Source organism: Rhipicephalus microplus, chromosome 8 (genome assembly GCF_043290135.1).
Source record: "Rhipicephalus microplus isolate Deutch F79 chromosome 8, USDA_Rmic, whole genome shotgun sequence".
Classification (NCBI taxonomy): Eukaryota; Metazoa; Arthropoda; class Arachnida; order Ixodida; family Ixodidae; genus Rhipicephalus; species Rhipicephalus microplus.
Window position 1 is genome coordinate 96,760,502 of NC_134707.1, and position 20,721 is coordinate 96,781,222.

General features: G+C 44.0%; 1 protein-coding gene across 1 annotated transcript in view; it reads left to right on the forward strand.

Moving 5' to 3' along the window:
* The first annotated feature begins 895 nt into the window (after window positions 1-895).
* Window positions 896-20,721, forward strand: part of LOC142768325 (uncharacterized) — a 29,650-nt gene continuing 9,824 nt past the window's right edge. The window contains exons 1-8 of the mRNA XM_075870294.1: window positions 896-979; window positions 3,985-4,103; window positions 5,988-6,476; window positions 11,402-11,549; window positions 12,914-13,029; window positions 15,121-15,241; window positions 17,233-17,355; window positions 19,920-20,051. Of these exons, the coding sequence (XP_075726409.1) occupies window positions 896-979; window positions 3,985-4,103; window positions 5,988-6,476; window positions 11,402-11,549; window positions 12,914-13,029; window positions 15,121-15,241; window positions 17,233-17,355; window positions 19,920-20,051 (1,332 nt within the window). The remainder of the gene's footprint in view (window positions 980-3,984; window positions 4,104-5,987; window positions 6,477-11,401; window positions 11,550-12,913; window positions 13,030-15,120; window positions 15,242-17,232; window positions 17,356-19,919; window positions 20,052-20,721) is intronic.

A 20,721-nucleotide genomic window follows, 5' to 3' on the forward strand; every position in this document is an offset into this window, starting at 1 on the left:
CTTCCTTTGGGTCTAGTCGGTACATATTCCCGAGGCCAAAAGTACAGCGCAAATGCAGTCATTCGTCTACCAGACACACTGTCATGATTGTTAAACATTTTGGTTTAGAGCTATTGTTTATTGCACATTTATGGTAAGTTTTCTTGGGGCTTGTAGAGAAGCGATTAAGCTTGTAGAGGAACATTCAGTTTGTCAGCTACGCTCCTAGAAGCTAGCTGGTAAAAAAGCAATATAGAATTGGGCCCGGACATTTCAAAACGCGGTGGGCTCGTCTGCACCCTGCATTTGTGGGCGGTTTATGGCTAAGCTGAGATAGGACACGTCTACGCGTCTATTTTATGCGTACTCTTATCGGCCATTGTCTGCAAAATCGGGTCGGACCACTTCTTGCAACACAGCTCCGTCTGGTCAGTGGATCGCGCCCTGTTAGTCAACGCTTGTGTTGCACGTTTCTTTTCTTCTTTGGTGTTATGTGCATTTGCGCTGTTCTTTCAGGCTCAGGACCCTGGTCGAGGTGTTAGTTATTTACCGTGATTCTGATTCAGGCCACTTGTTTCTTTTATTTTTTTTTGTAGCGGAAGCCTTGATGAACCAATTCGTTCCCACTAGCTCGCACCTCGGCGAGCCTCAAGTCGCTCTTTTTTTCTTGGCCGACTGGCACACCAGTGGTACTGCACTACGATTAAAAATGGAAAACCAGCATTGGTTACCGCCAGTACGACGCAGGAAGAAGCGCGGGCAACGATGGAGCATGACCTGCGTCTAACATATGTTTATATTCACCCCATATGGCTTCCCGTGATTTGAAGGCCACTCTTCACCTTTTCAGGTGAAGGCCACTCTTCACGTTTTCAGAAGATGATGAGTGGAAGGTGCCCCGAGAACTCCTGTTGCCATGTGCTGCAGATCTGGAGAACGTCTCTCGGTGCGTACCGAGATCGACGGCTGCTCTCTGGCACCCTCACGCCGCAACCTCCAGGTCTGGGTTATTAGATTTTTCGCCATAGCTGCGACGCTTCTCCGCTCGGTGCTCGGCAGGACAATAGAGAGTTTGAGAAGCTTGCGACGCGCCAAGGCGCATGCGCAAAACTCAAGCCAATCTTGGGCTCTTGCGCTAATACTGACCCAAGACCCAAAAACTCCCAAGCATTTACCCGAGGGTGAACATGGTTAAGTGCGAATACACGGGGTGATGCTATGAGGGGTATTTATTAATTCGTACTATTATATTTATTAATCACACTATGGTGCCTTTATGGTGTAATGGTTCCTGGGAATCGCAATTTGATCACACGGGGGAGTTTACGTTAACTCACTGGCGAATGCCAACGGATTTTAACTTTACTCCCCCTCATGACCCGCTCTCTACGGGAGACTGAGGGAGAAGGTGGGCGCACGAGAGAGAGGGGTGCACGCGCAGCTGCAGCGAGCGAGGAGAGCGGAGGAGCGAGCGAAGAGGGACGGGGTATAAGGCGCGTTACTGACACCGATATCAGCGTCGCGTCCGTGGCTTATTCGGTAGAGCGTCGCGCTGCGGCCCGCCAAGTCCTCTTTCTTTTAAAGATAGAGAGAAGGCTGCGGACGATGCCGACGGCGGTGGATGGTTTGGGGTCCCTTATAAAGTGTATTCACACTTAAAACATTTTGGTTCAGCACTACCAAAGTTATGGGGTGTAAGAAAGCCACACAGTTGCGCATAAAAACATCATCTCATATATATTATGTGCCTCAAAGTTGACCGGGTTGACTAAAATTGGAGTTTGTTTGGTGTATGTCACGCGACATTGTTATGTGATACATTTATTGTTCGCATGTAGTTCGTACGCCGGAAATAATTTTTGTCTCTCACTCCCGGTAACTGCGTTTGCAAATCAGCATGGCAGCATCCATGCAGAAGCAACCGCCCACGTTTCGTGCGCGTCGGGTCCTCCTTCGATTCAACAAATAAAGAGAAAAAAACATTGCATTGGGAGAAGGAACGCGTCGACGGAGAAGCAGTTATGCGAGAGCCACGATAAGCGACGGAATGAAACGGGCACAAAGTGAAGTTATCTGCAGGCATGAGCACCTACCGATCTTCAGCATGCAGAGCAGCAAATCCACGCTTCAAGTTCCTGGCGTGACTGCTTGTTTCACAGTTTTACTATATTTTTTTGAGTTAACAAACCAGCCTTATCTGAAGTTAGTGTGTATAGATGATTAGGCGAGCAGATGCCGTAAAGACGGTGAGCAGAGGACATGGCGCGAATGAATAGATGGGGAGAGGCTGATCGCCCTTTCTATTCGCTTAGGAGCCCTGTATTCTCCACAGTACTGAAAGGTGAGGCACCAAGGCGCCTTGGATCACCAGCGAAACGAAGCAGACGCAGCGCAAGCCACGGTGCCATTTAGCCCATGCCTCGCATAATTTAGAATTTGGCCACGGGTGGCATCCCATACGTTTTACCCACTGCAGCCTGTGTTGGACCCACTTCTCAAACTCTTCTGATCATGTGAACGCAAAAGCAACCTAAGCAACGAAGCTCGGGGACCCAGTGTCTTGGGCCCCCAATTCTCAAACTGTTTAATGTCACTTTATCCTCTGGTGTTTTCCAACACGGCTCGGGCCGCCATGCGCCAGGAGCGAGCGAAGAAAGTTTCATTCGGTCCAGCAAAACGTGATAAAATGAGCACGGGCTAATCCCACGACGGCACGGACAGGTCTAGCTTGCATGCGCGATCACGGGCCCACTCGATAGCCAGCATTCAGTCTTCATGGCCGTGACTTCACCAGTGCATCCCACTCTTCCTTGATGAACCTAGGGCCCAACGACCCGCACTCCCAAAGCATACGACATAAAGTAGCAGCCTCGCCACAGGCTGACCAAGAGCCATTGGGGTAAATGTCTGGATATATGCTATTCTGGTTCACCGGATTAGGGTATGAGTTAGTTTGCAGGAGTCTGAGCACCAGGAGCCTTTCTGTGACTACTCGCGTGCGCGAACATGAGGAGCGCATACCAACGAGTACTTTTCCGTGGATCCATGCGCGATCGCCAATCCCAGGCCTTTTGCACGTGTCTCATGCCCATTTATTTATGAGATCTTGCAGATGAAGGCATGGCCCACTATGGGAAATGCAAGGGAAATACGAAACAGACGCACACTGAGTGCTATGTGCGAGTGTGATGGTTTTTTGCTTACGTGAGGAGTATTTTTTTGCTCACGGGTATGTCACGCGTCCGGCATCCACACTCACACTACGGATGCACGAATCCCTTCCGTCCCTCTCTTCAACAGCTGCGCATTACTCCCTCCACTTTTCTCTTAAGACGCCATGGAGAGGACTGATGCCCAGGAGAGAGGGTGACCGAGCATAGGTCAGCAGACGCAGGGAGTGTCTCCTGACGTACGCTCACTTCCCCTCTTCCCTAGGCCTTCCTCCCTGCGGCACCTCGCAGAACCTACGCAGGCTGCGTCAGCTAGCGACTTTCTTGATTGAAAAAAAAAAACGATTGCTGGTGCTCCACAATCCTTCGCTGGCCATCCATTATTATGGCAATCCTTCACTGGCTTCCCCTGAAATATAAGCACTGGATCTCTACCTTCAAAGTAGTGCTTTCGGAAGATGTTTCCTGTGGGCTATTCAACAATAAAAACTCGCACAGTGCGTGTTAAATGAAAGTTCTAGCAACTCCCTGAAGGAAACCATGGGGCGACGCGGGACATCACGGATGTCTCCAACGCAACAGTCACGCGATGCGTGATAACAAGCTAAGTTATAGCAATAACACGCAATGTTCACCGCAAAGGTTATATTGCAAACCGGTAAACACCCCTTAAAAACTCCCCGTGGTGCTCCGCACCACCCCAAGTTCCCCTTCGTGGAGATGGTGTAATTTTTTTCGGTCCGCTGCATAGTACCTCTATCCAACAAACTACTTTTTGCCCTGCAGAGTCAGATGATTCTAGCGCCACCACCGCGGAAGACCTCTATGACAGCAGTGGACCTTCATCATCTACACCAGACGCCACAATAGTCATAAGAACGGCTTTACAGATGCCGCACACAGGAGGCAGTCGAAGAGTAACGGCACAGGCGATTTCTACCTCAGCGTCCACAGGTAGCTGTACATTTTGTGATTTTTTGTCATGGGTCTTCACGTTTTCATGCACAGAGCTGAATTTCTGGTGGGAAACAGTTTTATTAGGAAATATTGATGAAATGTTTTTCAAAGTATACTTTTCTTGCAATAAACAAAAACTTGCAATAATAATTCATAAACTATGAGGTAGTTACTTCTGGTGAATATACAGCTGTTCACTTCTATAGCCCTTAGCGTTAGCTACGCATATAACTTGCTCTCCTGCATTACCAAAGCAATAAGTACAGGATATCTATAAGCATATCTTGGGTCTGCCACCTAGCACGCCTTGAGGATGATAGCAGTCCAAAGAAAGCAAACATAATGTGTCGCATTCAACTCTAAACGAAGTGGCGTCGTCTCTGACAGATTTTTAAAAAGTTTAGACTATGGCCATTTATAATCCAACATGCAGGACTCACTTGTTTCAAGAGGGAAAATAAAATAAGACAAAGTGGTTACCTGGGGTAACCTCCGTGCTCGAAAGAGTTGAAGTGTCTTTTAGTGCGAAGTGTTGTAACTGCATTCGAATATACGGGTGTGTAGTAATGTCTACCTAGACCGGGATGTGGCCATCCACTGCGAATGTGATAAAAATTGTCACTTTTGTCATGCCCAACCACACGTCTATTGCTTCATGAATGCCTATATTATGATTTGGTGCTTTTTCCTGCTCAATAGCTTTCAATAAATTACCTTACAACCTAAACGATAGTCGCAAACATTCTACTGATTATGAGAATTTCACCCTTGTTAAGTTGATGCAAAAGGTTGTGCTTTGTCGTGAAAGAGAGAACGCGGTTATCAGTAAATGTTGATAGGAATAAGCAGCAGTGATTCGTGATGAGTGCATAAAGGGCATTACCAGGTTTGGCAACGGGAAAGAAAATTCCGCTATGTCCTTAATCCAGGAAATTGCTTGAGCCCTATTGATTTCGTGTTCATGCAACGGCAGTACTTGTTTCGGCGTTAGACAATGAGCGAAATATCAAGAAGCAGAGACTGGCTCGGAACACGAGGTAAGAGTGGACATAGTGTGATAGAAGGCATTTATTTGTTTTTGTTATGAGACTAATTTTAGATGTTGATATGGCGGTGGATGGAGCGATATTGACCAGACAAATATAAATAACATTGTCCATGATCGAATGGCAGTAGTGGTTATTTGCCCATAATACTAAATCGAGTAAAATACAAGTATGCTAGCAGACACAAAGAAACTATTTCGGTGCTGCAGTACACTATTGTCATGGCAGAAACACTCGGTCTAACACCTGTCAACTCACCAGGAAGCTTTCAAGCCACTTAAGGAGCAAAGCTAGAGATCATGTGATGAGCTTTGCTACTATTTCTGGTGACTTCGATTTATATAGTGAAGATGATTCAGTATGATACGGCCGAGACCTTTAGAGCAGCTGGAGGCGGCATTGTGTCTGTTGCTGATCTAAAGGAGCAGCGCTCAGTCATAGAAGCTGGCGTTGAGTCTGTGGCAGAGCCTCTGTCACGGAATCCCGGTGCTATCTGAGCTCTTTTCTTGCGCACGATAAAACTTGATTGTCACTACAGCAGTGTAATCATTATATTCATCATGATCAGTAACTGCAACACTCTCACGTGATGTTTTCATTACAAATGAAAACATCACGGCGCTCATACGTCACGAAGAATGAACTACCATTATCCTTACTATGTGTCACAAGTTTGATGCATATTTTCAAGGGGAGTGCGACGAACTCGAAACATTTTTATTATCATCAACACTGCTGCTGCACCTGTTTCTCCACAATTGTAGGGATATATAGTGTACTGTATGCGATATGTGCTTCGAGCATCACATTTAGTGCTGTCTAAAACATTTCGCAGGCCACATGTCTCTAAGTACAAGCCCCGGCAGTATAGCGACTACAGCAGTGGCTATGACAACGACAGCTGCAACTGCGAATACCGCGACTACGACTACAGAAAGCGCGACTATATCGAGCGCGCCAGCAGCAACCAAGATTGCACCTACCACAAGATATGCAACCACGACTGCTACATTAACAACGAAAAGAACAACATCGACTGCAACCATGAAACCAACCTCGACAACTACTTCTACAGCAACAACAAGCACAACCACGTCCACCACGATCACTACAACGACAAGTTCCACTACAACTACTACTACCATGACTACTACAACGACAACTTCTACTACAACTACTACTACCACGACCACTACAACGACAACTTCTACTACAACTACTACTACCACGACCACTACAACGACAAGTTCTACAACAACTACTACTACCACGACGACAACAACTACAAGTTCTACTACAACTACTACTACCACGATGACTACAGGTAAGGGACCGTTTTTGATATATGTTTACACCTGTCTTTTTAACTATTTTTTTCCCAAGAAAGGTGTCGCACAAACGCAATCATTTCAAATAGCTATTGGTATGTGCAGCAGTACGCATGCGAGCTTTATTGAAATGTTCACTGTTGTTTCGGCGGCAATATGGACGGCATTCTTAAGCGACTTCTGAAATGCGTTACATGTCGTTATCGATAAAAGATGGTATCTTACTTTTGACTTTTTAGTCATATAGTTGTGCGCTTTCAAGCGACTGTTACGATAAATGACTGAATTCTTTGTCCTCTGCTGTACAGCTTGGAAGTACGTGTAGCTAGAGGTTCTAATCGAATTGAATTTTTCAGGAAGTATCACGAGCGTAACCACAGTCATAATTTACGACATATTAGTTTCAAGAAAGACACGCTTCGTACAAATTACGGTACACAAAAACTAACTTACCAAATTCCCCACTTTCTTAATGAACACCCCACTGTGATGGCATTAATTGAACAAAGTTCCTCCATTTATGTTTTCAAAAAGAAGATACACACATTCCTTCTAAAAACTCAAACAGATTCTCATACCTCTTTCGATTCATTTTATTTTATGTAACTTTTATGTGCTGCTGTGACTTTATGAATTTTTTTTTGCTTTTGTCTGCCTGTTTGTTGTGCATAAATAGTCTCTTATTATTTCTTTATGTGCTAATTCATAATTGCTGTTCATTTCTTTGTTAATACTGGCTTGATGTAAAAAAAAAATTGTAAATGTTTTTTGATATTGTATGTATCTCAATTTCTCAATTTTTGTACTGCTATATATAACCTGTTTATGTATGTGTGTACATAGGGGGTTGGCGCTTTGTCAGGCTTTCTTTGCCTTTACGCCGATCCCCTAGGCAAACTGTGTACACGGGTTGTCTGAAATTAAATCAATAAAAAAAAAAAAAAAAGCGCACCCTAATGCAGACAAAAAAAAAAAAAATGTTTCATAACGCATTCTATTTAGTTGACTCGAAGCTACAGGTAAGACACCATCTAACTTTTTGTACTTATGCGGTTCCATTTACCTTTTCACTCCAAAGGCTTCATCTATTTATTGTCAATTTTCAGTCTCTTGGATAGCAGACATTGCAGGTTTTCGACGCCTCACGCCACTTCCGGAACATGCTACCTTTAAACAAGCAGAAATGCCGTGTGTTTAATGCCCGTATGGCATCAGAACACCGCAATTGTCACTGTGTGTTGTCCATATGACGTCGCAAGTCTCAGTGGTCTGGCGTCATCATGGCGTCATAAGGTGAATTGATTGCGCAATGAGTATCATTCGCATCGCTAGTGTTGACTACAACAACATCGATGCTCACTTTGTGTCTCATGACATACCTTAGCCTTTCACCCTGATAACGAGAACAGGTAATAGATAAACGGAAGAGTTATCCTCTAATTCATTTTTACCCACTCCCAGTGAAGCTGATAATCTGCACCGTAAGCGAGACAGCGATCTCAGCAGACATTTACCCGGACGCCGAGTATTGTGACTACCTCTTTTACACTAGCGTGTTTGCATCAAGTGGCCACATTGAAGCAGCAAAGGACCCCGTCAGCTGGGATGTCTTCCAGAAGAGGGGCCCAAAGTATAAGCTTGTGCAGCTGGGAATTTCTTTCGACTTTCAGTAAGTCACAAACATCGTATATACTTGAAGTCATACAGACTGAGAATATATTATGCTGTTACTAGATGCACCTTTCAGTTAACACAGAGGAAAACGGTGGGAAACTTGCTTTGGGACGTACGTTTCATTGTTGTCATCAAAGACAGAGAGACGCTGGTAGCAGTCGATGCACGATAACGTTGTTCCTAAATGTAACTTTATTTCAGTGATGCTCCTTGGAAGTAATACTCCTACTTCATTTTGTTTATTACTAAATCCCGCTTCTTTTGTAAATGAAACTTTTTTTCTCTCCTAAGCATATCGTATCTGGTGATTTCCTCGAGCAATATGACACTACAATTGGGCTACGATTTCTCATATTGTTACCCGTGATTCTGGTAGTCATTTGTGCGCTTGAAGAACGAAGGAACAAAACGAAAAAAAAAAATACGACCAAACGGTACAACTCCCACTTGCTTTGCTATCATGTAACGTACCACTCTGCTAAGGTGAGACATTGTTACTTTCTGGATATTGTTTTCATCATAAAAAAAACAAGTAAAATGCGCGCAGACAAGATGTGGAGTGTGATGGAGGAAATTTCATGTATTTTCGCGCAATATTCAAGCATTGGTAATCAGATCAATATGACATATTTGCGCTTGTTCACAATACAAAACATGCCGACAAAACCAGGCCGAATCAACTAAGCGTTGTTTTAGTAGGGTGCAACAGTTGTCAGCCGATAGGGTAATGAGTTAACAGAGCTGCTCTGTGTTGAACAGATCTTCCGGAAGACCTTTAAATGAAAACGCGCGAACGAGCCTCTTCCGCATGCAGAAATTTCAGTGTCTGTGATGGCGTCGTTCATCGTGAGGAAAACGTCGGTGTTTTCCGAGAACAAAAGTTGAGGCAAAAGCAAATAGAGTGGTACAACCATAAGTATATAAATAACAACAATTTGCATCAGCGAGAAAATATTTTACCAGTACTAAAAATTGTGCCCCCCCCCCCCACAAAAATTTAATGAAATTGTCATAATGTTTCACAGCTGGGCATAGTGCAATAATATGCTGTGTGGGAAAAATCTGAACTCTACCTGGCGTCAAAACGTGAATTGTTAAGTGAGTACGTCTTTATTTGATTCGATTGATATGTGGGATTTCACGTCCCAAAACCACCATATGATTATGAAAGACGCCGTAGTGTAGGGCTCCGTAAATTTCGACCACCTGGGGTTTTTTAACGTGCACCCAAATCTGAGCACACGGGCCTACAACATTTCCGCCTCCATCGGAAATGCAGCCGCCACAGCCGGGATACGAAACCGCGACCTGCGGGTCAGTAGCCGAGTACCTTAGCCACTAGACCACCGCGGCGGGGCGGAGTACGTGTTTTAAGGAGGACGCATTTCAGAATGCTCTCGCATATTGGGCCGCCATCATCACCAACAGAATCAGCATATTGTGCAGTGGCACAGCTGCAGGCGATGCCACCCAGAGTAGTAATTAGTACTTTGCATCGGACTGTTTTTCATGATTCGCGATTGCTCTTCTCTGCACTTCGTACTTGCCAAAGTAATGACGGCATCTGTCACACCTCAAGCGCAGCCGTGGTCCTAGTTCAAGGTGCTGGAAATTGTCCATTATGAGTATTTATATCAAGAAAGCCACCTTGGCATTTTGAACGTCGTAGCGTACTGCACCTCACTCAAACAGGCTCTTTGCGGTAAGTGACCAGGAGGCATTAGTAGTTGAAACTGCTTGATAGGAAAGCTAACTTCACAATTCTGAATAGGATGCACTCACACAAGAAACAAATACGGATTCTTGAGCTCTTCGCGACTACAGTAAAAGCCAAATAGTCTGGCTTTCAAGGGATCGGGAAAAAGATACTGAAATGAGCCGAATGCCAAATTACTGAAAGCAACAAGAAAACAATAAACAGGTGTGCATTCCTTCAATGCACGTAGGTTTTCTTGGTGAACCTGTAAATCGTGCACTAATTTTGCATAAGAGCTCAGTATAAGGCACGAATCTCGTCATTCACGACTTTGTGGACGTGGCATGAAGCCCCCATGTCTAAAGCAGAAACCAGGTCTGAAGAACACTTCATCGTGTACTGTTACCACAAAAACACCGCGGATACGCAACAAAAGATTTAAGCTGAAAAAAAAAAGGTGAGTGACTTATAATTTATGCTTGCTCCGTGGCCTGTACGTTACATAGCTATTGGGCAATTCATCATGCGGACCACTACTCATCTTCTTGCGTTCCATTCTTTACCAACTAGCGCAGATTACGACGCTAATATCTTGATGTTCAGAAGTTCGCAGTATATAAATGTGTTGTTTAATTGAACCCGACGTGCCCCACGGAAAAATTCAGGTACAAACCAACGGCAGTTTCGGCTATTAGCGAATGCGTTCGCACTTAGTTACTTCACACAAAATCACGCTTCGTGCATGCCGTGCTGCGTGGATCGTCTCTTTTAACCGGCTTGTTCAATTAGACCTAATTAAAGAAAGTTTATACCATTAAAAATACAATTCCTTAGCACTACCCGCGAACATGTCCGTGTTATGCTGTTTTTTTGCATTATATCGGGTTTCCAATAAACGAGCTTTTGCTTATTACGTGCAGGCACTTTAGAGTTTAAAACGGCGAATATTTGGCGCACTAATTTTTATTTCATTGTGGCTTTGCTGAGCTCTGGAGTGAAAAGCGCAGCAACGCTAAAGGTCAGAAAGCACTGCTAGTAGGGCCCACTTACGCTTTTGCGTTCTCTTGCTGAAGGTGCAGTTCAAGCGCCTTCAAAAGTTTTTTCTAAACACATACGAGTTTTTTCGAGTGACACTGATTGCAAGTGCCCTTTATTATCCCGCCATTTCAATGAGTATTATATTATTCATCAGGAATACGTGCAATTTTTTTTACGAAAGACTTCACAGCAAGAGCTTTTTTCTGCATATGTGTCATTGTACTGAATTTAAAAAAGGTACTGCTCTAAATTGTATTTTGTTTTTGTTTTTTGGTTGGCGTGATTCCGTCGCCAAAAACATATCGAATGACGACAACACTTGAATTAGGTTTCTAGGAGAAGCCTTCACGAATCAACGATTTTTCTGAATAAGTACCCTAAGGAGCAATTTATTCCAAATTACCCTTACTTCATGTGAACATTCGCCTGAAAATCTTTTACTTCGTGTAAACACTCCGGTATGTTGAGATGGTTTCTGTAATCGCCGTATTACAATTTCAACTTACAATGCAGGAATGTAACGCCGAATGGTTTGGACAGTGCCTTCAGTGACCTTGACGCACTACGGAAGAAAGGCATCAGGCACTACGGGCTTCTCACCGTTCTTTCGTTTCAAAAGGACTTCCGGCACACGGTTAGGAGCACCAAGGGTGTGTTTCAGGTAGGTAGGTAGGTAGGTAGGTAGGTAGGTAGGTAGGTAGGTAGGTAGGTAGGTAGGTGGGTAGGTAAGTAGGTAGGTAGGTAGGTAGGTAGGTAGGTAGGTAGGTAGGTAGGTAGGTAGGTAGGTAGGTAGGAAGGAAGGAAGGAAGGAAGGAAGGAAGGAAGGAAGGAAGGAAGGAAGGAAGGAAGGAAGGAAGGAAGGAAGGAAGGAAGGAAGGAAGGAAGGAAGGAAGGAAGGAAGGAAGGAAGGAAGAAAGGAAGGAAGGGAGGAAGGGAGGATATTCTAACTGCTAGAGGCAACCAACAAGTACTAACAATATAAAACATTTTGGAAACACGCACCTGACTGCAGCACCCTGCAAGAGAGGCCGCACACACATTTTTTCTGTCTCTTTCTTATCTTTTTGTCATCATTCTTTTCTCCGGGCTTTGCTGGGCGCCTGACGATGCCATACGAAAAACGCAAGAGGACAAGCTGGGCCTCCAAAGCACTGCGCGCTCAGTAAGAACGTAGAGGCCGCCGTCTGAGATTCTCTAGGGTCGCCACAGTGATGCGGTCTCATAAGGAGTTTTCCATAATGATTTGAACATCGAAAATGAGGCATTGTTTTGCAAACTACCAATCCAGAATGTTTTAGTTTGAGTAACGGTTGATGTTCTTGAAATTTTAATGAATGATTACTGGAGAGGCAAATTTACAGTAAACAGCTGTCATTAAAAAGTACGTCAGGGGCCCTTGTGACACCTACATTTTGCTTAAACTCTGAATGGACGCTGACAAAAAAAGAGTTTTAGTAACCAAATACAAAAATCTCCAAGTGAGGGAGAGTGGAATGACGCCATGTGATTTTGTTGTATTCCGAATTCACGTTTTATAGCAGCAGAAAGGATTCTTAGCGCAAAAAAATACAGTAGTAAGCTTGGTAAAGGCAAACGTCTACCTCGTCTTGTGTTTGTTTTTTTGTCAAATAATTCATTATCTTGTTCTAGTGACAGCGCACACGCTATCACTGCGACAATAACTAGACACATTTTATGAGTGGTCTTGTTATGACAATGTTAATGTGCTCAAATAGGCACCATTTATCAAGTCGCCGTGCTGCTTATCATTGCTGTGCGCTTGAAGTGTGGTTCGCATGGTGATCGAGTTCCAGAGGTGAACTGGTGCAAATACCATCACCATCACGGCACCGCAAGTCTATGCATTGAAAATGCTAGCAGCCGTGTGTTTAGATTTTTGATGCACGTTAATTCAACCGATGTGTTCAAAATTTTTCTATCTTCACACTACGGCGTTTGTCACAATGATATTGTTTTGTCACGTATAACTATAATTATGAAACTCATTATTTTGTGATGTTCCAGAAAATGAAAGAGATACAGCATGAAGAGACAGCGAAGCTTGTCCTCGCTATTGGCGCCTACGACTTCGCTAATATATATAGAATGAAGATGAAACAAGGATTCCGTGACGCAGTAAAGTAAGTAGTTAAAGCGTCCACTATCTCACTTTCATCTTACCCTGAATAATGAGTCAGATTGAGAAGGCATGCAGGTCAACCGGAAAAGACTAATTGCTAACTTGTACCTTTTTCTCCATTGAGCTATTACACGAAACAGCCAACATGAAGCCACATTTCAACTATGCAGCAAACAGCCTGGCTTCAACAATAATGGTACTTACTGCCTTAGGTTTCCCGGTCTTGTAATTGCTCCTTTCTTTCGAGAGCCATCTTCTGTTGAATACACCTGCGAAAATGAGACACATCGGTGGGTCTAACTGAAGCAGCTACAAATAAATATATTTCTCCAAGCAACGCGAAAAAATATGTGAAAAGCATCATTATTAAACTGATCTTGAGATGATTGGTGAATGCTTTGGATAAGTAATCACCTCACTGTTCTCCTATAAACTCGTTCTTTCGCACACTAATATATATTAGTGAGTCCTTACCACAGCCGAAACTCTTTTTCCGCGATACTCCAAAAATGTGCCAATATTCCCTACAATGTTCGGTTATTACTGGCTATTTGCCTAAGGGAGTTTTTTGTAAATGACAGCTTACTGTCAGCGTAAAGAGCCGGCAACTTGACCAGCCCGCCGAAAAATGCTGGCCTGATAGGCTTGATGTCACTCATGAAAAGAACTTAGGTAAAAGAATAGGTTGGCTAGTTTCACTCGCAAATAACTTTGTGCTCGCAGAACTACAGCGTGATAGTTCCAAAGCCAAGAATTTCGAACGTTGCCCCGGCAGTGTAAATTCACGGTAGACATTGCTGATAGCCAGCCAACGAGGATACATAGCAGGGCAGTCTCCGCTCGCGCTGTAGTACCGAAGTACCACCCGAGAGATAACTTCAGTATTGTGCTTCGGAACACTCATATTGAACAGATTTTTGTTATTTGTTTCACAGAAAGCTTGAATGCACAATCGCACTTGCGTAACCGGCGTTGAGTCTTGCATCACTTGTTGACAAAAAACTCTGCAAATGCACCTTATTGCACTCTTCTTGATTAAGAGTCACATCACGACATTGTAGCGGTAGAAATGTAGTTACATTGTTTTGAATGCAGATGCAGCAGTTTTTGCTTCATCACATCTCTACGAATACGTTTGTAAGACCAGCATACTTCTGGAGAAAATTCCGTCCACAACCTTTATCATGCCCATACCTGTAGAACCGTCCTTTTCTGCCACTTCATTTCAAAATTTGCTAGGTGAGGAATGTTTTACCAAAAATAATGAATGGAAATTGGTGATTTTCCAACAAGCCGAAACCTCCAACAGGTGTGCTTTCGAAAAAATAAATAAATCGCTACTGGCCTCATTTCAGGAAATATTTATGGTTGGCGTGCCTCCGCGTAACTCACACCAGTCATTTTTCGCAGTAGTGGTTAAGCTCTTTACGAAAGTTATGCGGAAACAGCATTCTTTCGAATGAAACAGCATTCAAGACTATGACATTAAATTCCCTGTCACGATAGTGCGTACAGCAAGAACAATGCATGCCCTCTTTTTTGTAAAAGGAAACGTGCGAGCGCATGGTCTCCCCTCCATCGCGGCTCAGTAAAACACCACCAACGAGAGCTGAAGAAAGCATGTACATTTAAGACCGGCACCACTGGTTGCGAGACGACAGCGGGAACTTAAACTAGCATTGCTTGTACATTGGCCATGACTCGCTGTTGTTGTTTTTTGCCAATCCCTAACGACTGGAGCGGAAGTGATTTTCGTAGCTGTCGTTTGATGACACTGTAGGCAACTGCCACCGAGCGCAGACCACGAGCTCGCATGTTACCTTTCATAAAGGATGATAGTTTACAACAGGCGCAGAGTGTTACCTTAGGCAGGAAAACATGCTGAAAGCGTGCGCATTCCGACCTTTGGCAACCTTCAGGTGATCTACTGACTTGATGCGAGATGAGCTTTCCGATTAAGAATATAGATGAGTGGCATATTGTTTGTAAGATATGACCTCAGCTGTGCAAATGTAACCAATTCAATCTATTTTTAAACGAACTATCACGAACAATGCTTCAACGATTCATGGTCAGTGTTTCCTCACTGCAGAAATTTGGAGGCAAATATCGTCATATTGATTGCTTCGGCGGGATGGATCAGTCCCCAGGGTGCCTGCGTCGCCGCACCGCCCAATCCAGTCAAAAGTTTTAACCAACAATACTTCGACCTGGTGAGTTGTCTCATTGCACGCAAGAGTGGTGACTTTTGACGAATTCGTTTGTACCGTTGCATCGAAGACTGTCGGCACGTGACGTAGCGGTACATTATGCAATGACGTATGCTATGCATGTCATGCGATCAAGAAATCCTTTTTGGCTTTCTCAATGTATGAGCTCTAGGATAGGACAATGAACGTGTCTTAGCTTCTATGCCAAAAAAATATTCAAAGTTGTGAGCTGGTGCTACTGTTGGCGCCACGCGCCCCTTGCACATGCCACTCATTTCGTGCAATATCTACATCAGCCTTTATGTGCCCAATCGAGGACCTGAGGTTGTTGTGAAGTATATGGGTAACGAGCTCGCATAATAAACAAAACAATAGCTGTGTGACCAGATATGTGCTAGCACGTCGTCTAACGGTAGACTTTAGGTGTTCATCTTCTTTCACAAATGCACGGCTAGATGTTTTGGATCCTGACCCCCCGCTAATCTCCCACTTGGCTTATCACGACGTTACACTACTTTCCTTGCCCATTATTGGCATGAAGTGGTATTCTCAAAGGCATTCTTTTTGGCATGAAACGGCATTCCCTATTCACTTCCTAATAAAGTGACTGACAGCCCGTTATGTGAAATATGCGAACGCAGCGAAACAGTCGAGCACTTTCTTAGCGACTTCACCCGCTTCAACTGTGAAAGAGCGCGCCTCTCAAGCGCCCTAGGACAGCTGGACAACCACCGCCTGACAGAGAATAAAATACTGGGGCCCTTGGTCTACTCGATCTGCGTCATGAGCTGCTCTGAAGTCGTTGTGGAGCGTTTCGCAAGTAACGGGACTCACAGACAAACTGTGACTGTTGGCTGACAGCTTTGCTTCCAATAGTGCTCAAATAGTGCTCCAGTGACATCGTTGGCTCTACTGTCACCAACTCTTGTTCTTCCCTTTCACTCTTTTACACCCCTTCTACCCTTCCGAAGCACAGGATAGCAAACCGGAACCTTATTCTGGTGAACCTCCCCGTCTTTCCTTTATTTTTTCTCTCTTAGTCCCTGAAGCATAACCTGGCTCATACATGACACAACAGAAGCATCGTCGGCTGTAACGGTTATTGGAGATGTCGAGTATGAGATGACGTCAGTGTACCATAATCATTTCTAAGGAATGCTTCATGTGGGTGCTCGGAAATGGACAGCAGAGCCATCACGAGTGTCACTCGTCACTGAGGCGCAATAGTAACGCTACTGCGGCCTGTATGGGAACGTGCCACTGCGCAGATTGTTTTCAAGGCGGGGTCCGTGAGGCCGTGTCGAGACCTGGGCCTTTTCGCGCTGAATCAAGACCTAGGCCCTTTAAACCCCTTCCTAAGTTAGTGAACATTCCTGCTGGACACTGCAGCATCTAAAGAAGCCAAAGTAAGCCATATTGTCTTTCTGTGACGTCCCCTTCACACACAGGGCATTTTTCTGAATATTTATAGGACCTTTCAACTGTTTAGTAATGCAATGCACGTATTTATTTTTGCCTCTTCGTGCAGTGATTGATAACGACCATTTTTTTTTGCCTAGCCGTTTGTAAGCTGAAGAAAGTTCAAGCTAGCCCCTTTGTTGCCGAATTCTCATTTTAAGATGCCTGGAAAGATTGTGAAGACAAGGTCTCCTATATTGTTTCTTACCTGACATGGCACCTGCATAAGGTCTGTTTGCAAAGAAGTTCAATACAAAGGTGTGTGTCTGCGCTGGGATATTTGCCTGACAGTCCAAGTGCTCATATTCTGTTCTTGCTGGAATCTTTCTTTTTTCGGTTGTGCCCAGTAGGTCACATCAGAAAATAGCGCCGCCAGTACGCCACTGTACAATTAAATCTAGTATGTGGAAAGTTCGTAATCATAGCACGATGTTTAGGTAAAATCGTCGACTAAAAATGAAAAAAAAATATGTGGCAGATTTCATAAAGCACTTATGGTAAGCTTTGTTCGAATGCATTTTCACTGTTCTTTTCAGGAACATGCTTGGTATGCAGTGTCACAGGGAAGCACATATAAGAAACCCTCAACAATCACGGGCATCTCCTTCGAAATGTCCGCCCTTCAATACGTCATGAATAACACAATAAGATCACTTAATGTAAGCCTTTACAAGCCATGCGTGTCCGTGATAAGACAACGGCAAGCGGTATGTGTCGTTCAGACCAATCTGTGCTCACTCTTTGCAACTAGTAGCGTTCTAAAGTGAACCGAAATAAAGAGAACTTCGACGAGCTCTTTCTTCTCTGCTTGGCACAACACAACTATAATAATAGACCAGAAACTCAATGGAAGTAATATTCTGATTGTTAGCATCATGATGTAAGTTTAAACAAAGTAAAGTGAACTAAAAGAGCGTTGGCAGGAATGGCAGCAGCGCCTTTCACGTAATGTGTCCGTTGCTGTACCAGGTGAGCTACAACGATGCTCATTTCTTTGTCGACTTCACGGGCAACATACGTACATCGAAACCCTAGAGCGCTAGTCAGTGCCACTAGCAGGCATGAAGGCGAAGGCAAGTGTCGAACACTGCTGCCAGCTGGAGTCACGAAGCACGTGATTATTCAACGTGCTCTGGGCTAACGAATAATTCCTGGCGTGCTACATGAAGGCATTCAGTCTAGCGAAACGAGAGTGCTATGCAGGATCACGCTCGCTTCTCGGGTTGGCTGCGAGCTTGCCCCACGTCGTCATGACAGGAAGAGAATGCTGAGAGAGAGAAAGGTGGCGTAAATCGCAACAAAAACATGTCTGGCATCACAACTGCATGTGTGGCATTTCAAACTGTTTTCTAGGAACAAGGTGCACGAACGCGTCAGCGCCTCCACTCAGCGAGCACTTGAACAGTGCAGCAACGCCTGAGTGGTTGTCTCACCATCAGTTTTGCAACTGAACGTCACTCTATGTGATTCGGAGCAAAGAGCAAGTCAATCGTTCTCAGCTTTGATGGCATACTTAGCTACGGCTTAACTTGACAAGTATTTTTTATGTCTTGACTAGAAATGTGTTATTCGACATGAGATTAGTGATTTCAGTTCAAGTGACCTACGTTCTAATTTTTATGCATCTATATAGCATAATCCTAATTGGCAAAATAACAGTGCTTGATGTCTCAATAACATTGCTTCTATTAGGGAGATTTACAATAGCGTTAGCAGGCGTTGCGGACGTTGTGGGTGCCATATGAGTTTTAGAAGAGCGTGTGACCCCCACGGAACAGTCTAACTATATCTTTCCCTGGGAGACCTTGGCTCATAGTATGTAACGCTATTGTGGGTTACAGCGACTGTTTTTCTCTTGAATATACCGGTACAGTTTTATTGTCACGTTACGAAAAGATATTCGGCCATCATTCAAGACTTCCTTCACGTGCGTCTATATTCACCACTGCTGTAACACTGAAAATTTTACCATTGCTTTTCTATTTCATTTCTTTTACTAGAGCTGATGAATGTGGCATTTTCAACACTTTCCGGGCGTTGAGCACTCTAGAAACTTGGTTTGTCGATCATCCATGCGTTTCTTGTAGCGTGACCCTGCTAACAATAGAGCACTCATTAGAGTCTTTAATAAAGCTGGCAATAAAAAAAAACATCACATGTGCAAATTAACAAACCACGTCTAAGATACTACATTTAAAAGAAATAACTGAGAAGTATTTCCAGTCATCTCCTTTATGTGCTATAAACATTTCGGGAACATTCACCTCTCTCCCGTGGCGCCCAAAAAGATGGCATCACCACCGAACGAAACACAACGATAGCTTCTCGTACACACACTTTGCCAGTGCTTGGTCTCTACATCTGATGCGTGAAACTATCATGATGCAACTGGCTACAGACGACATATACAGTGTCAATTTTTAGGAAAGGGTACACAGGAGCTCGTGGCCTTCAGTGGGAGCGAAAACAAGCACAACCTATTTTTGCGTCATCTCATGGCAAGCGAAACAAGCATTCTTTGGTGATAGAGAACCCCCTTCAAGGATATTACACAAGACACCGGTAATCACTTTGGAGAGAGGAGGAAGTTGTATTCTCTCCGCTCGTTCCATACCACCAATGACTGCTTGTTTTGCTCACCGCGATAGGACACAAAAAGAGGCTGTGCTTGCTTTCGCTCCCATTTGAACGCGCTTCCAGCAGCTGCAGGAGCGCGCAGACAATGCGCTGCTATGTTCTCGTTCATAAAAATTGACACTGCACAGAACTCGCGTAACCAGCAAGGTGACAAAGCAAGATTCCACCCACACTCGGCAAACACTGCACTCTTGCCTCAAACAAGAACGTCATAGTCGTGTTATGAAAGAACCAGTGCGATCTGCAAGAATGGGGATAATTGCGTGATCACGTTGCGATAACGTTGCTATGTGTAAGCTTGTATATGTTTTTTAGGATGCTTTCATTTTGTCTACGCTTCATGCTTAACAGTAACATTATGTTTTACTGGCAAATGCAGCTAACTATGTAACAGTGTTTGTGTTCATTCATGTCAGCCTGTACAAAGCAGCCAATGCCTTGGTCAGGCACTCCAGCCTTTAGATACAGCCTTGCCGTTTGTGTGAAGTGAACATAAACATCAGTTCAATTCATATCACATCATGCTACACACTTTCTCTGTATTCATAGTAGAGTAACTGATTTCAGTTTTTTATGTCACTTTCAGCTTTGTGAGCCAACCAATGTCGCTGACCGCACCGAGGAATACCTCGGCAGTCCGACGTTCACGTACGGGATTATATCTAATTCGTCGAAAGTCCTTACACTCGGCGAGCTTAACAACACACTGGCTCTAAAGGTAAGTGGTAACACGGAGTCTCTCCTGCCTTTTTTTCAAAGACCTCATAAATGAACTTTGTCGGGCCGTGTATGTGGAAACAAAATACAACAAAAGGCGTCTCCTAGACGGTCGCAGGCTGTTCTGCGTATTGAATTCTATGTGACTGATCTCGAGTAAAATGAGTGAAATAAAAGAATACCAGGCGCTTTTTACACAACCTTAACAGTGACCAATCGATAATGAAGCCAAAGATGATACAGTGGACGGTAAATGTTCTGTTCTAAATGTAAATTTGTAATTACGGGATAAACGGGCAGAAAGTAAAGTGGGCGAAGAGACTTCTTGCCACTGGCCGAAACCGAACCTCCAACATTGTGATAATGCGCCCAGTGTTCGGTCATTTGATCTACGACGGCGGCCGTCTGCTCACCAATTTATCGCGGGTTTTTGTGCATGCAAACCGGGGAGTGTTAGTCAATGCCATACGCTGCCATAAGGATCTCTGTAGAATATATTAGGAACAGTCATCCTCTATATGCTCTTTTGCGTGGTAAAACATTACAAAAAATCTGTTAGTTTTCAGTAACCCTACATCACAAAAGGAAGAAATCTTTGTAATTGACTTCCTGTCTTATGTCTTCATGGCTTTCGCGATTTGTTACCGTAATTTGCGATGACTTATCTCGGA